This window comes from Colias philodice, chromosome 25 (assembly GCF_061535455.1).
Source record: "Colias philodice isolate Cphi_HAF_F1 chromosome 25, ilColPhil1 Martin Lab GWU primary, whole genome shotgun sequence".
Lineage (NCBI taxonomy): Eukaryota > Metazoa > Arthropoda > Insecta > Lepidoptera > Pieridae > Colias > Colias philodice.
This window is the reverse complement of record NC_143110.1, coordinates 5,676,047-5,694,796: the sequence shown is the minus strand read 5'-3', so window position 1 is coordinate 5,694,796 and position 18,750 is coordinate 5,676,047. Positions and strand designations below refer to the sequence as shown.

The following is an 18,750-nucleotide window of genomic DNA, read 5'->3' as shown; positions in this document are numbered from 1 at the left end:
TCAACCATTTTTATAACACCTGAGGATTATTATTGCGAAAGTATTATCACATTTTATCAGAACAACGAGATTAGAATATTACGAGAAAAGTCATTATAACAATAATGCGAAAGTATATTGAACTATTGTCATCTCTTTCGTTCGTACTAGTTATTGTTCATGTTATCTCTATCGTTATCATGCAAGCGCGGGTAAATATAAAACAGCTGATTACATTTTATTAGAAGCTCGGATTAGAAGCATCTTTCCCTTTTGGACTCTGGATTGCTATAGCCCTTGTATATTTAAGTTTCCGTATAGAAATTTTATTAACTTTTTTGTGTTTTCATTTTATAAAATTACAATAATGTAGATATTTATTAGATGTCTAGTATTTCATAGAGTTTATTTCTTAACTCAATAAAATTAAAATTAGTATTTAGTTTAAAACCCAACATTTTATTAAGATACTGTTTTTAAAATTTAAATTATGTATGTAATTCTTTAAAACTAAATAATGCAGGGATGAGACATCATTTTGTATAAAATATCTTAAACTTAATCTAAAATTAACTTAAATAAACGATAAATCAAACATCACAAGTTTTCATGCGTTGAATTATGAAGTGAAAATATGATGGAATGCATCATAAAACGCAAAAGGAATGAATGAAATGTCGTAATGGATTCCTAAACGATTTTTATTTTGCTTAGAACACTAAATGATTATCTAATATATTATTTAGATATCTTACATTATCCATACTAATATTATAAATGCGAAAGTAACTCTGTCTGTCTGTCTGTTACTCAATCACGCCTAAACTACTGAACCAATTTGCATGAAATTTGGTATGGAGATATTTTGATACCCGAGAAAGGACATAGGCTACCTTTTATTGCGAAAATGTACCACGGGCGAAGCCGGGGCGGACCACTAGTAAATTATAAACCTAACTTTTAGAGCAAAAACTAAGAAAGTTTAAGGACTTAGGTAGGTACATATTAAATAGGTAAAATGTAAAACCACAATAATTGTTAATTTTATTCATATCCGAAGAAAAAGCAGGAACATATTATTAATTACTAATCAGGTAATAGGTACCTACCTATATAAGCTATAGGTATAGTGTTAATGTAATATCTGTATTCTGTGGTAATATCTCTCGAAAGTATTTAATATTTATTATATGTATTTTATCCTTCCTATTTAAAAAATGACAGGTATTCAGCTAGCGCAGTTGCCAACTGAATAACCTATAGGGTCAACCGGGGCAAATGCAACTATGGGGCTATTGCAACTAGTTATCATAACTAATTTATTAGAGTTGTTGTAATAAATCGCCACCTATGATTCAATAACTCAACGACTAATAAATCTTACAAGTAATAGATGGTGCCCCTACGATGAAAACTATTTGATTGATAGGCCATTGTGTCAAACCGCTATTTTGAAGTTGGTGTGCGTAAAAACAGGTGTCGAGTTTTGCAGACAAAAAAATTGTTTAGGAGTGATTTTTTGCAGGTGTTTTTGATTGGACACGATTATCACAAGCCGTTAAGCATATTTCATTTATATTTTTAGTGCGTTAGTTGACTCTATTTTGTGTTATTGATGCAGTTACAATTGCCTCATGAAAATTTCACTGTGGGGTTATTGCAACTGTGAGGTTAGTTACAATAGCCCCTTATATTTTTGTATGAAACTAAAAACACTAGTGATGTGACAGTGTCGATATTTTTATTATGTATCCTTCTTGGTAGTCAAAATATACTTTCTTTATGATTAATTAAAGAAGAACCATCGATTATTTCTTCGATATTATACCCAGAGACGGGTTCATAAGTAAAATTCAAATTAGATAAAGCGTGGTTAAAGAATATAAGTAACTAAAAACGATAGGTAGGATAGTTCTGTGATTGTTCAAGTAATTTTTAGTAAACGGTTGATTAACTAATAAACGTATTTTGTTTGGTTTACGTTTTAAACAATATTTAACACAAAGAATATTATTTGTTCTGACCAAAAACTAAAATTGACTTAGTAGGTAGTACACTGTTATTTTTTTTTGTTGCGATTTAAAGTGGTAAATCAAAGTAGGTACATGAGTTTTTCTTCTAAATAATGCGGCGCCATCTACGATCGCAACGTTATTGTATAGATAACGTTATTGTATAGATAACGTTATTGTATATATCTATAGAATAATAAAAATATATCGATGAATAAGTTTTTTGCATTCCCCACACTAATTCTCTAACAAATAGTTGCATTTGCCCCACAATCAGAAAAATAAGATTTTTCCTGAAAACTCGTCCTTGCTACACGGTAATCCAGTTCAAAATCCTATGAATAACATGAAATCTCATAAATATATTCTATATTCGTTGTTTTATATGAAATAGAAGAAGAGCTATGGCAGTTAGTTGCATTTACCCCCGACTAGGGGTTAATGTAACTTTTTCTACCAATTTTAGGAAATATTCTCACTACCAGTTATTTATAAGACTACTGTATTGCTTGATTGGTTTAAAATAATCTTGAATAAATACAAAAATCACTAAATGGGTCAAATAAATGACCAAATGTAAAAGGAGATAACTGCAACCGATCAAACTTGAAACTTGTTATTTTTTAGTTGCATTTGCCCCGGTTGACCCTATATCATATGTTACATACCTATTTAATCACAATGGTCTAGAATTTAATTATCGTAGTTGAATGGTAGAAATAGTTATTGAATGATATAGGTATATGGAGTTTCTTGCCGGTTCTTCTCCATAGATACTGCTTTCCGAAACGGTGGTAAATGTTAAAAATATGTAATGACGATTCGAAAGTGCTTCTATTTCTATATGAAGTCTAATTGATTAAATAAATGTTTGAGTTTGATAAAGTCTAAGATTAAAGATCTCGATAATCTATGCAACATGCTCTACTATTAAGAAGTTTAATAGCTAAACAGTATCAATCTTTTTAATCAAGAAAAATCACATAAATGAATATAGGTTAGCCATTCGCCAGGAATGTTATTGTGTCACATGCGGTAATACGAGATGTGGGCGTCCATCTTGGATTTTACAGTTCATTGGACCAATGGGAGAAAACGTGGCGCGGAGGCGGGCATGATTAGTGCTGCAGTTATAAACAATAGCTTTAAGTTCTTAAATTAGGAATTAAGAATTATACTTGCATATCAATTACCTATTGAATTAATCCTCCAAAGTTATCGAAAATCTCTGCATAACCAATTTACATAATACAGAAAAGAGTTCTGTCTCTATGCCAACAAATATTGAGCATAAACGCTAAGGGAAAAAATGTTGTGTGGTTTTATGAAACCACGGTAAAAGTGAAACTGTTCGAACGGTTCCGAACACTGCTTTGTTTAGCGCATGTCGCGTGACGGTCGGCTGCCGAGTAGGTACCTATACCTACTTGGCAGCCGCGATACACGCGACATGCCGCATGCGCTACACAGACCAAAAAGTTTGAGACGATGTAATAAAAGTTTCACTTTAAAAAAAACATATTTAAAATGTTTGTAATCCAATGATTTACATCTTTAATCAGTATGTTTAATTATGTTGGTGTCTTATACCTTATCAAAATTAACATTTGAGCTTTTTATGCGGGAATAACAAAATACCTAACAGTATTTTGTCCTTGGAATCTTCCTACATTAGCATAACATTGACCTTTTCAGTGAAGAACGCTTTAGTACCTGTACATGTAAATTGTATTTAGATCTACATGTTTAACTGAAAATGTGCAAGAAATATCAATGAACTAGTAAAGTAGGTACCTAGGTATCCTATCCGTCCTATCGTACCTATCCGTGTACCTATATATTTTATATTTTTACAGCTTTAAAATTCAGCTTGGAAAACTAGGAACGAAAAATTCAACTGGGATTAATATTTTTAATAAATCATGTTGGTCAATGAGAAAAATAGTGTTATATAAATAACAACGTCAACTACCACTTTCTCTCAATAACCTTAACAAGGCCGCAGAACAGAAACCGCAATGTATATCGTTGTTTATAACACAATCTACTATCTATTTTGCTATTATGAACATTTCAACGGCCTCCATTATTGCAATGTTTCAAATATTTTCCGTACATCGATCCTTTACACTGTATCAAGTGAATTTCGGTCAGTGTGAAGTCAGCATTTTATTTTGTGTCGATGTAAAAATCGCTGTGACGCGACTATCTCATCATCAATGATAATGCGCGGTTTGGCAACGTCGCATCACTCACCTGGCGGCGCTTACCTGCGCAGTGTCAACAGGGGGGCAAGCCAGTTGCGAGCGACAGTCGATCCTGCGATCCGACAGGCACGCTCGTGTCGACCTGTCTTTTATATTTTTATTTTACAAAATTAAGTAACAATCGCATAATACAACAAAGTTTACATTTTATATCATTGTAGAATCAGTGATTTAGTGACTTTTATCTGTGCTATCGCGCGCGTGCACGTAACTATTTGAAAATCGAACAAATCGAGAACTATTCAGCCATCGAACTTCGGTGTGGATTTTTTGGGTTTGAACAATCGTGATATGAGTTTGCTGCAGATTTTCACATAGATCGGAAACGGCTTACGTAGACGAGTAGCGGTAAAACGCCGCTCGCGCCGCACGCAAGTTCTTGTTTTACATTGAGTAACCGTCAGGTTTCTAAAAAGTGCTTTCGACGCGTTCCGACTCAAACTTGAATGTGAATTTTGGACATTACCGAACGTCGCGAGGCCCTATAGTGCGGCGCGAACCTGTCGCTAGTCGATACGAGCGAATTCCGTTATTGCAATTAGTATGCAAGTGTGAACTGTAGCTGAGATATAGTGACTGTTAGTCGAAGTGGACTGTTGTGTGACGGTGGAAGCATTGCATGGCGCGATGATCAACGGGGGCTGGGTGTGCGCACTGCATGTGCGTACTGCGGGACTCGGGGGCGCCGCACTCGGTTCCGACGAGGAAGAGATCGTGTACCTGGCGTACATCGTCATTGACGTGCAAACCAATCAGGTAACACACCAATGTCAAAACAATGTTCTAAGCCCTATTCCTAATACTGCAACTGAAAGCTTACCTGTTCTGAAAACCTAGTATGTTTGTAACGCTCTACCTTTGTAAAGGTATGCAAATAATAACCCGGAAACTAAAGGTCAACCGACGGTATCGATCTACATTGAATAGTTATTTAAGCATAAATTCTAAGCAATGTAATCATTACTAAGGAAAACTACTGGAGTAGGGCGAGAATAATTAACTAGTAATGTTAAATTATTTATGTTTTTAATGTTACTCCTTTTGTATTCCCAACCATTCTAAGTATGCTGTCCCGCTACGCTCCATAAAATACATACGTAATTATCCATTTGAAAAATTCATTTAATTGTGTAACTAAATACGATATGTTAAGAATATTTGAATCACATTAATGATGTATCATGTGCTTACCCATATTCGTTCAAAAAAATATTTTATTTGGAAAAAATACGCTCAAATGGATATCACCATTTACTAGATAAGTAAGCATTAGACAATAAGGTCTAAGGAGCCATTAAGCATTTGAATATTACTATTTTATTCATCGATTGCCAATCATAGCTAGAAAATTCGAATCATTTTATGTTTCTTGCAATTAATATTTCTAATAGCCAGCAGACTATGACAATATTGTTTTAGCGTGAACAATTTACACTTTAGTACTATTATTATTCTGTTGTTAAGTGCGTTTGTTTTTTGGAAGGATGATAATCGATAGCATTCTTTTATCTACTACCATTTTATTACCTACCTGTTATTTACTCGAAATAGGGCCTTAAGAATAACTAAAGAAAGCATTTATCTTCAACGTCATTGTTCTTTAATTCCTCGAGTTGACCGAGTTACATTTTGTCAGAGTAAATTTATGCAAAATATAGCACCGGATATGCAAATACGCGTCCAACTTGAGCAATAGATTGGATTCATGTCATCTAAATATCGTTTTTATTACATTTCTGCCGGCTTCGCTCGCCTTTTCAAAGAAAAACCCGCACAGTTCCCGTTCCCGTGGGATTTCCGGGATAATACGTAACCTATGTTTTATTCTGTGTCATCAGCTACCTACACACCAAATTTCATTGTAATCGGTTCCGTAGTAGGTATTTGCGTGAAAGAGTAACAAACATCCATCCATCCTCACAAACTTTCGCATTTATACCTAATATTAGTAGGATTACACATATTGGTCATCATCTAACATCTTATTGCATCCTCTCCTCTCAATTAAACTGACTGGAAAATTCATGTTTATTCCATAATTTATCATGGCTGGTTATTGCGATCATAATATGAATTTGCCAGTCAGTTCAATTCACGGCGTAATCTGACTGGGAATAAGAGGTCATAATACGGCCCCTGTACAGAACAAAACATTTTATAAGGCTTGTCAATACGCTTTGTAGAAGCAAATATTTACCGTGCATTTGAGAACGCAGCGGAGAATAAGATAAATCACGTTTGCGTAATCAACTTAGATAGCAGGTTGTCGTTTGTATTTTGTTTAAAATTAATGCCCGTACCTCATAATGGACCATTTGAATGTGGTAATAAATCAAATAGAACTAACATAATCTCATTGTTTATCGTAAAAAGAAGTTGTCATTAAATTAATTAATGTTATGTCATATTTCATTATCTCTCCTGAAGAGGTTAATTCGTTTAGACTAGTTTTTATGTGGTTGTCAAGAAAATCTAGTCAAATTAGATTTTTTTCGCAAGTAGGACCTAAAATCTTAACTCAAAATTAGGAAGAAACAAAGGTTCATCTTGTGTTCAGAATAAACGTAAAGACGTGTAAAAGACACTCCCTTGTTATACGAATAATAATGCACTTTACGATACACAAGCTGAGATAAAACGTTATCACTTGATAACAGCGATTGTAGAGACAAAGCAAGATACATTTTTAACACGCGTTTATAGCTTCATCTGTATGTTTGTATCTAACCGACATGTATGTATGTAACAAGACTCCAGACTCGATTTTGTCCCATTTTAAACGGTCAGATTTAATTCAAACTTTGTACAGTGTACACTTATCAAGGACTAGCTGTGCTCTGCGGTTTTACCCGCAGTGCTCCGCTCTTGTTGGTCTTAGCGTGATGATATATAGCCTATAGCCTTCCTCGATAAATGGGCTATCTAACACTGAAAGAATTTTGCAAATCGGACCAGTAGTTCCCGAGATTAGCGCGTTCAAACAAACAAACTCTTCAGCTTTATAATATTAGTATAGATTATTGTGCGTTTCGTAAATCAGTTAAAAGTGTTAAAACAGAGGAAATGTTAGAATTGCGTGTTTAATTCCCACACAGCAATCGTGGATATTATAAATGCTAAACTATCCGTCAACATAACAATGGTCGTTCTTTTTGCAATAGATTATTAATTGTCAGTTCATGTAAATTGAAAGACAAGGGTTTTCCATTGATTGATAACTCTTAATGTATCTTGTATTGTTTAGACTTTAACCTTCTTATGGCTACTGGGTTTAAATTATTTTCTAAGGGCAATATTTTTATTTTCCATTTAATACACAAAATTAAAATTTTGGATGCTAGTTGCTCTTTCAATTTCATACAAATTATATTTTATAGCAAGGTACTATGTAGTAGGTATGTACCTACGTCATTGCAGCAAAAACTTATGATTTATTAAGCAAAATAAACTATCAAAATTGTTCGGTCGTTCTATACAAAATAGCAATGATTACGCACATGATATTTTGTGAATTATTTTTACTGTTCTGTTGTTTTTGTTTAGATGGTTCAGTAAATAAACGAGTGATGTATTTCATTTAACAATACATAATATGGTGATTAACGTATTTAAACTTAACCAAATGGAGTTCACATAATAATCTTCTTACAAATACTACACAGAAAAGTTAACGACCTTTTTCAGACCTTACCTTCTATCATAAAATTCGCTCAAGCTGTTTCAGAGGAGCTTGATAGCAAATAAACTAAAATATATTCAAACAAGATAAAGTCACATAATTGACATTATAAGAATCCTTATAATCCGAAATCAACTTTGATTAATGATAATACGTTGATAACATAATAATTATTCTTATAGTTTCGTAATTAATTATTATTAGTTAACTAGCGGTCCGCCCCGGCTTCGCCCGTGGTACATATTTACGTTTTCTCTACATAAGAACCATCCTCGTACTTCAAGAAATATAATAAAAAAAGAATTATCGAAATCGGTTCAGCCTTTCTCGAGTTATGCGCTTACCAACACATTTTGCGATTCATTTTTATATTATAGATTATTCTCTGTTCATCGTATTTACACATCAATATTAAATAAAAAAATTATCGATGAAAGTTTGTAAAATAAAAGAAACTAGGTTTAACTTAAGTATAGTTATATGACAAATGCACCTAAACCTGAAACTTATAAATATTAAACTTAACTTACTCGTCGAAAAAAAGTGCAAATAAAATAAATGATTTCAAGTAAAAGGTCTCCTATGTTTACTTAATAAGTCCTGGATATAATATATTTAACCAAGTGAATACATTCATAATTATACGCGAACATGGATACAAAATTATTTGTACAAGTAGTTATTTTACACCTTTTAGTCTTTTATGAAGGTTTTACAGTACGCTAATTGAATTTCAAACATATTATTAGTCTTATTAATTCTGAGCCTAAATTATTTCGAACCGTGAAATATAAAGGTCTTTCGATTTGTCATAAGCGCACACGACTTTATGTCGTATGCAATTACAATTAGAGTCACTATTGTGCGCTGTTATGTCAAATTATGATTCGTGTTAGGAATCGTGCTAGATTTTAAACAGGTTTCTGTTGGGCTCACACTTGAAGCGCGCAGTACTTTTTTATGATCTGTGCTATTTATATCGTACGATGCGATATCGATATATCAAACGATTTTTTGTAAAGGTCGGTTTTCATTTCATCCGACCAAAACAATAATGTACTTGCTGATTGTGACGTAATCATACTGGTACATATTTTGTTATGTTATTTTTTTAACTAGCTTTCCACCCGCAGCTTCGCCCGCGCAGTCAAAGAAAAACCCGCATAGTTCCCGTTCCCGTGGGATTTCCGGGATAAAACCTATCCTATTTCCCGGGGTAAAAAGTAGCCCATGTCCTTTCTTGTGTATCAAAATATCTCTATACAAAATTTCATGCAAATTTGTTAAGTAGTTAAGGCGTGATTGAGTAACAGACAGACAGACAGAGTTACTTTCGCATTTATAATATTAGGTAGTATGGATAGTATGGATTATAATTTTGATTAGGTATAAGTATTATGTATCTTTTTTTGACAAACTATATACAGATAACTAAATACGTTTTAATAATATCTATATAAGTATCTATTGTCTAAAAGACGTCAATTTGTTCGATTTATTAACACATTTGCATGCTCACTTTGAATATCTGTCTATTACATTATTATCGATAGATTCAATTCACTTTATTTTTGTTGAATGGCAATTTATCCATATCTATAGGCTATAAAGCTATTAGTTTTACGAAGAACTATCCGTTATGTTGTCAGTAGAGAATAATATTATATTATACATTTTATGTAAGGGTGCTACGTATACATCATTGGAATCTTTACATCTTAGGTAATGAAATATGTAGTTTTATGCAATACGAGCACAAAATAGACTATAGAGTACCTATACATAATATTATATAGATTATAGACTATAATAAGGCATTTAACGTTACTGTATTGTAAAGTTGAATCTATACTAATATTATAAAGCTGAAGAGTTTGTTTGTTTGTTTGTTTGAACGCACTAATCTCGGGAACTACTGGTCCGATTTGAAAAATTCTTTCGGTGTTAGATAGCCCATTTATCGAGGAAGGTTATAGGCTATATTTCATCACGCTACGGGCAACAGGAGTGGAGCCACGGGGGTGAAACCGCGCGGAGCAGCTAGTCGTAGATAAAACCGTGTCACCAAACACTTATATTATTTGCACTTACGTAAGAGATTCCTTACAAATTGCATGTTTACATGACAATACAAGGGCCCACTCTATATTTTTAAGTGTGTTTTCTTTATCTTGTCATACTCGAATGTTTTATTGTTATTTATTTACGTGTGATCGCTAATGGTAAATCTTAACAAAATAAATCGCTCAATATTTATAACAAAACCCTTGTATATTTAATAGAAAGGTTTACCTGATGTAAAAAATTAACAAAATATTTCTAACTAAATACTTATTTATGTTTATTAATAATCCATTATACATGGGTAGGTATAACATCATTTACGTTTGAGAACTTACTCATCATACATCAGTTCACTCGCTAAACTACCCAAAAGCAATAATCGTATCGTAGTCGTCCCGTAAATGTTAAAATAACAAATATGTAAATTGCGAGGTTTCATGTAATTAGTAGCTGTATGATCTATTTATAGTGGCTCAGCTAAACTGGCAATCTTGCTGTGTAACAAGTGTATTATAATGATGCTTTTGAAAAAATATACTTAGCTATAAATATCTATATGTACATTATACAGGTTTGCAACGAATGCGGATATGATTTTTATACGGAAGTTTGTTCAAAATTGAACAAAATATCTGCAATAAAATTTGATTTTAATGAGGTTTAATTAGGGTACTATTATTTGTCTTGTTGTTTGGGACAAGTAAAAAATTGAACGTCGATTAAAAAAAAAACTAACAACTATTTTTGTGTTAGGTACCACAGTAATGTTTGTAAACAATGCAAACGTTAACTTACAGACATTTTATTGCTGTAACTAAGTTGTTTATAGCATTAAGAATAATTTATAAATATGTATAAGAAGGACAATTTATAAACATAATTAAAAAGTTAAGAAATATCTAGATATAATTTGATCCTAAGAGTTAGGAAGAATTCCCGTGTGTTTCGTTTTACCGATGCCCAAATGCACAATTATAATGCAAATTATAATAATTCTTTGTTGCTGATCCTACCATCTGTCAAAGTCAGCTTTGACCGCCATTGAAGATTCGTTTCTTTATTGAACTACCTAATATCAGGCATCGGTAAATCGGTAATAGGTGCTTTAAAAATAATTTTCGGTATTATATTATGTACTGAAAGTGAAGTACCAATCGCTAAAGTTTTATAGAAATGGTATAAACTATAATCATTATCTCCACTACGTTAATTTGCAGTCATGCCTTTTTAATTTTTAGCTTGTTACGCTAGACTTTGATTTATTTTTTCATGTATCTTTTCCGTATTCAGTTTTACCCAAAACGGGATAATAAATTAAATATTTATTTATATTACTTTTAACTCTTTATAGATATATATAATTAGCGAGAAAATACCATTTATACCTTCTAAAATGTTCAATATATATTCAAATTATGTCTATCTTGTCACTATGTCGGAACTTATATAGTTAACAGGTGTAACATATAAGTTATTTATTATAATAAAATTACTCTTAATTAAACCTTATTTGGAAAGCATATTTTTTTTTAATTCTAAGGAGTTTGAAATAAGTAGGTACGACATTTATTGCCTTGTTTACAAAAACCTTAACAGCTCATTAAAATATTTGTACAAATTTAAATGGTTTAAGTATGTCTATTAGGTATATTTTATTTGCATTAATGAAGAAAAAAAGTTTAACGATGCATTTGACAATTTTTATTATTATTATTGTACTAGCGATCTGCTCCGGCTTCGCCCGTGGTACCTAAATGTTTACGTTTTTTTTCATAAGAACCATCCTCGTATTTCAAAGAATAGATTCCGCAGCGCACGCGATGACAGAATTTTTATTAAGGAATTTTTTACACCTTGGGTTACATTATTGCATTTTTGGCAAGGTCTAATCTCAAATTTTTTTGAAAATGCAATATAGCCTATGTTGCTCAGTGAAGATACAGCTTTCTAATGGTGAAAGAATTTTTGAAATCGGTCCAGTAGTTTATGCGTGAAAACCATACATACATACATAATTAAAAACCTTCCTTTATAATATTAGTATAGATTAAAATGTATTCTGTTCTTAAAAATTAGCTCTGGAATTTTTTTTTTGGATAACTTGTCCAGTAGTTTCAATTTCTTAAAAACAATAAATGTAATCTTTTCAGATTATAATTAATACAGTAATTATAGGTATTGTTCAAAAGTCTTCATTTTCCTTTAAAATATTTTTGTCACGTGTGATAAGCTTAATCAAAAGTTATCGTCGATGTTCAATGTTTCTTTTATTAGTAGTACTGTAGTTATTGAATTTCAGCAGATTGACGTTAATTATACCTCTTTAGGTATACATACTGAATTTCCGTGTTGTTACAGGGTCTGGTATAAAAGAAGCTGTGTATAAATATGCCAGGTCTATCATATAAAACACACGCTTTAATTAAATTAAAAAAATAAATTACTTACAAATTACAATCATAAATATGATTATTGATTATTATAATTATTACCAATGAACTTTTGTTACGTGAATGGTTGAACAGCTCGGTTTGGACCAGCTCCAAACCGAGCTGTTCAAGTTTCCTAAATCACGATAAAATAAATTGCAAAGATTCATCTTCCATATTTATATAAGATTATTTCGTAACTTAGTAATTAATTGCGCAAAAACGTTAATTACTTTTATTTTCATTTATTACTGATAAATTGCAAAATTTATTGGATAATATTTTATATAATTTTTAGAGATGCATCATATGATAATACCTACTTATGAGATATTCAGGAATAAATAATTAACTTAAGATTTTAATATGAACATAAAATTATCTTATCTCTAGGTAGATACATTTATTATTATATAAATTGTTTGAATAAAATCCCGTTTTCAATAATTCCTATATATGGTTAGGGAGCCAGGTTCAAATTTGGTTAACTATTTCCTCTCAAGAGATAATTCATCAGACGCATGAGAGTATAGTATTATAAAGCCTCGTGAACGTCAGCTGGCGCTCGGTTGGGGGGGTGAGCGGTTGTAGCCTCCCACGCACATAGGAAAAAAAATACATTCATTCATTCATTTCCTCTCAGCTAAAAATTTGTCAAATTGTAGCTAACCCAATATCTCAACGAAAAAAAATAGTCAGCTGGTTACAACATGGTGTATTATACGTCAGCTGGTGTCTCGAACATGAAAGTTAAATTTAAAGAAAAATTTATTTTCCGTTATTTCCTCTCAAACAAAAATTTACCTGATGATAGCTTATATGTAACTGTGGATAAATATATATGTCAGCTGGCTGTATCTTGGTGGAAAAACCGTCAGCTGATACGGGAGGCTACAACCGCTCTTCCCCCCAACCGAGCTCCAGCTGACGTTCACGAGGCTTCATAATACTATACTTTGATGCATTTTACTAATTACCGCTTGAGAGGAACTTGGTCATAAAATCTGCTGCTGGCTCCCGGACCAATAGTATTACAGGAAGCCTTTTCTCGGGATATCCCATACCTAAGCAGATCCTTATAGAGACATGCGAATCAATGCAATCTATATGTACCCATGTATGGAAGTTTTCGTAACAGTGAAAGTACCTTTGTATAATTATGAGAGGATTAATGGATGGAGCATCCGCAATGTATGTTAGTCTGGTTGTACTTTTTAATAGCTGTGCCGCGCGGTTTCACCCGCGTGGTTCGCTCCTGTTAGTCTTAGCGTGATGATATAATTATAGTCTATAGCCTTCCTCGATGAATGGGCTATCTAACACCGAAAGAATTTTTCAAATTGGACTTGTAGTTCCTGAGATTGGCGCGTTCAAACAAACAAACAAACTCTTCAGCTTTATAATATTAGTATAGATAGAAAACGAGCTGACCTGGCAAACGTTATAGCTCTGCCTACCTGTGGGTATGAAAAAATAGATATTGATTCTGAGATCTACCCTGTACGGTGCAAAAGGTAGGTACAGATCGCAACATCATTTTCATATAGTTTAGTTCAGTGTTCACTTAAAAACGTCGCGTACCGCGCGTATACGTGTGCAATTCATAGCATATCAATATTAAAGCATATTATTTTTATTATAGTAGCTTAGTTATTATTATATCAGCAGCATCCCCAGGTGTACGAACTGTACATCTTTATGGTCCTTCGAGCACAGAATTTCATGACAATCGGTCCAGCCGTAGGTATCGGAGGAGTAATAATAGTAACTAACATTATGACACGAGTATTTTTTATATAGAGAAGAGATGAATGTGTAATGGTAACTTGATAATAAACTTGGTACCTACCTATAAACAAGCTGATTGCGTGAATTTTTTACACGCTTTTTACACGCTTCACCTGTATGTTTGTAACCGACTTCTTTGGGCGCGATTTTGACCCACTTTAAACGGCCAGATTTCGTTCAAACTTTGTAGGTTTATTTAGGACCGATGACAATACACTAATTTGATAAAATAAATAATAGTTAAAAAAAATAAAAAAAAAACACGCGTTTTATAGAAAACCGAACTAAAAGCGTGTTTTTTAGTTTTTTTAAACTATTATTATTTTACTTATATAATTTTCACAGTGGTTCAGTAGCCATCTATCTAGTATCTACAATGCTACTAGTTTTATACGTGACCGATATCATTATAATAACAAGCTATTTATCAATATACACTTGAAGTACCTATGCTCTAAATGGTCTTTTAGACTTTTAGTATCCTACTATAAATATCAACCCGCGGCGTTCCTCGCCCCCCTTATATTTATACATTTACTAGCGGTCCGCCCCGGCTTCGCCCGTGGTACATGTTTACGTTTTCTCTACATAAGAACCATCCTCGTACTTCAAGGAATATAATAAAAAAAGAATGATCGAAATCGGTTCAGCCGTTCTCGAGTTATGCCGTATGCGCTTACCAACACATTTTGCGATTCATTTATATATATAAGACTAGCGGTCCGCCCCGGCTTCGCCCGTGGTACATGTTTACGTTTTCTCTACATAAGAACCATCCTCGTACTTCAAGGAATATAATAAAAAAAGAATTATCGAAATCGGTTCAGCCGTTCTCGAGTTATGCGCTTACCAACACATTTTGCGATTCATTTTTATATATAAGACTAGCGGTCCGCCCCGGCTTCGCCCGTGGTACATTATATTTACGTTTTCTCTACATAAGAACCATCCTCGTACTTCAAGGAATATAATAAAAAAAGAATTATCGAAATCGGTTCAGCCGTTCTCGAGTTATGCGCTTACCAACACATTTTGCGATTCATTTTTATATATATAAGACTAGCGACCCGCCCGGCTTCGCACGGGTGCAATGCTGATACTAAATACACAACAGAAAAACTTTTAACGTTGTATATAAAAACATAGCGGCCCGGCCGGCCGCCCGGCCGGTACCGCCGCAAACGGTACGTCCCGCAATTTTTAAATCTGTAATATCTTCGAAAATATTCACTTAAATCATACGGTGTAAAGGGCCATATAGATCTATATTAAATGAACAATGTATTCAAGGTATTTAATTGGTTAAGGATTAATGCTGTATTGGTTAAAATTGCTTCGAAAATTAGCCATTATTTGTCGTAAAAAGTAAATGACAAAAAAAGTTATTGTGGGTTATCCATAAGAAATAGACATATGCCATCGCGGACTTTTCTGTAGACCTTTTCAATGTGTACAATACTTAGTACATTATTTTGATAAAACTCGTAGGGTTCAACCTGCGTTTGCAATGTAAGCGGAAGAAATTTAATTATTTACGACATCACATTAGAAACCTCAAAAATAACAGTACTTCTCCACTATTTAATGGATGTTATTATACATATAAACCTTCCTCTTGAATCACTCTATCTATTAAAAAAACCGCATCAAAATCCGTTGCGTAGTTTCAAAGATCTAAGCGTACAAAGGGACATAGGGACAGAGGGAAATAGGGACAGAGAATGCGACTTTGTTTTATACTATGTAGTGATAAGATTATTGAAAATAGTAAAAAATAACGCCAATTTCTTTGTTATGATATAGGATTATCAACTTGGGTGTTTATAATATTATGTTCTTTGGCACGGTATGTGTGTGTTCGTGATTTTGTGCGTGGGAGTCGATAGGACGCGGTTTTTCCCGCGCAATTTGTACATTTTTCTCCTATTGGTTGATGACTTCATTGATGGGCTATGTAAAAAATAACAATTTTTTGTGAGTTAAGTTTGTAAAACTAAAGGAAAAAACCTCTTCGTATTTAATTTTACTATCTATTATTATCGGGAAGAAGTTATTTACCAACACCTGTCTTTTTTTTTAAGCCTTTTAAAGTGAAACTTTTATTACATCGTCTCAAACTTTTTGGTCTGTGTAGCGCATGTCGCGTGTATCGCGGCTGCCGAGTAGGTATACCTACTCGGCAGCCGACCGTCACGCGACATGCGCTACACAAAGCAGTGTTCGGAACCGTTCGAACAGTTTCACTTTTATCGTGGTTTCATAAAACCACACAACATTTTTCTAGTTTTAATGACGATAAAAAGTGAAGAAAAATGAATAAAGCTTTTTCCTTATTCCGCGTTGAGAGTAAAATTTCAAGGTCGCATCATGGCAATACCGTCACGACATGGAGTAAGGCGACGATATTGTTATCTTTGAAGAAGTTTCACTCCTGACACGTATGCTCGGCACACACGCTCTTTATTGAGTCGTAGTATCGTGCTGTATTTGAATATAATATACCTTGTAGAATTCCCTAGAAGTGCTTATTAAATAATATGCCTTTGTATTAGAAATATCATCATTAATCTTACTTCTATAATGAGGTTGTAAATACATATTATGTTAATATTGAAAAATGTTAACTAAGATTTTCATTGTTGCCATTACGTGACCTTAACTTGATTCCTCACTAGTCGCTTCATATTATGTTTTAAAACCTATACATAATGAGTTATAATTTGGCTTTCTAGGCATATTATGATGAATCTAAAAGCTCAAACTAAAGTTCATAAAGCCGTGTACGCTACAGAGCGTGACATACATCGAAAAAGACATATAGGTAGCTACTATATGTGTCTTTTTTATTAAATTATGCAATCTGTTAAATAGTTAGGCCACTAATTGAACACCAAATAATTTGCAAATGTCACCTTTTAATGAAATAAATCCTAATGGACATATTTTTATAGCAGTACTAGGTTTCCGCCCGCGGCTTCGCCCGCGTTTTCAAAGGAAAACCCGCATAGTTCCCGTTCCCGTGGGATTTCCGGGATAAAACCTATGTGTTAATCCAAGTTACCCTCTATATGTGTGCTAAATTTCATTGTAATCGGTTCAGTAGTTTTTACGTGAAAGAGTAACAAACATCCATACATCCATACAAACTTTCGCCTTTATAATAGTATTAAGATAGTAATATTTCGGTTAAAATTCACATTACCCACGAATTTTAATTAAGTACTTTATACTTTCTTAGAAGGTCAATGGAATAATTAACTGACTCTTCCAAATGAAACTTGATAAGGAATTTAAATATTACACAACTTATTAAGATTTTTAAGATTTACCATTGTTGTATGAATATTAAAATATAATGGTAGTGATTATAAAAATATTTTTTTACTTTGTTTCCAAAAAACGACGGGGATTCTCAATCCATACTAATATTATAAATGCGAAAGTAACTCTGTCTGTCTGTCTGTTACTCAATCACGCCTTAACTACTGAACCAATTTGCATGAAATTTGGTATAGAGATATTTTGATACCCGAGAAAGGACATAGGATAGGTTTTATCCCGGAAATCCTACGGGAACAGGTTTTTCTTTGAAAACGCGGGCGAAGCCGCGGGCGGAAAGCTAGTTTTAGCATATAATATGTATTCGTCTTTTGGAATAATGTCTTGTGTGTCTAATTACCAGTTTAATTTGACCTCTATTGTAAATTACATATGTTTCCCTGTTGTGTAGCCTGTCTGATAACATCAATTCCAGAAAGTTTTTTTAATGATTTAAAAACCAGTTGTCAACATTGTCCAAGTAATTGCTACAGGGCTAAGGTTATCCTTTAAAATTAATTTAATTTTATTGTTATTCCCACCTACAGCTACGTGCTGATTGCAAGGAAGATGATTTCAGAGATCAAAGTCCAAGTGTAATTTAAAAAATAACCTGCATATAAATAATGAAACGAAATTAACAAATAACATATCTACTTACCTGTATATTCTTCTTTAGTTTCTCATGAGAGAAAGGACTTATTTCATTTTGTTAAATAATATTTATCTCACGAAAGATTATAGGTATAAAATTAAGGTTAATATTAGTTTTTATTTTATTAAGTTTATAGGTTAAAGATAAAGTTGTTTTATACTTCCCTTTAAATAATTGTAAAAAAAAAACACTGCCATTTTATAATATAATTATTAATTTCCATAGCACTTTCTTAAACATATGTACGTGTTATAATAGTTAGCATACAGTCGTGAGAAATAACGTTAAAAATATACTATTTTATGACAACTCCTTTATCAAGTGCTGATAAAGTTTACTGTACTTGCACGGTGTTGTGCAAAGAAAATTAAATGTAAAATTACTTAGATTAGATGGTTGGTTTTAACATTTGGCTTATTATCATAATATATTTAATAAACAATTATTATATATACTATGTACTTTTATAATTCTATAATAACTCAGATTTACTTGCTTAGGTAGTCTAGGTATACCTACCTATACTAATGTTGATTATAGACTAATTCAATTTTACAAA

At 32.7% G+C, this 18,750-nt stretch overlaps 1 protein-coding gene across 1 annotated transcript in view; it reads left to right on the top strand.

Annotated features, from left to right (window-relative positions):
• The first annotated feature begins 4,279 nt into the window (after window positions 1-4,279).
• Window positions 4,280-18,750, top strand: part of fus (epithelial splicing regulatory protein fusilli) — an 87,639-nt gene continuing 73,168 nt past the window's right edge. Inside the window, exon 1 of the mRNA XM_089710747.1 lies at window positions 4,280-5,014. Coding sequence (XP_089566873.1) covers window positions 4,886-5,014 — 129 coding nt within the window. The 5' untranslated portion in view covers window positions 4,280-4,885. The remainder of the gene's footprint in view (window positions 5,015-18,750) is intronic.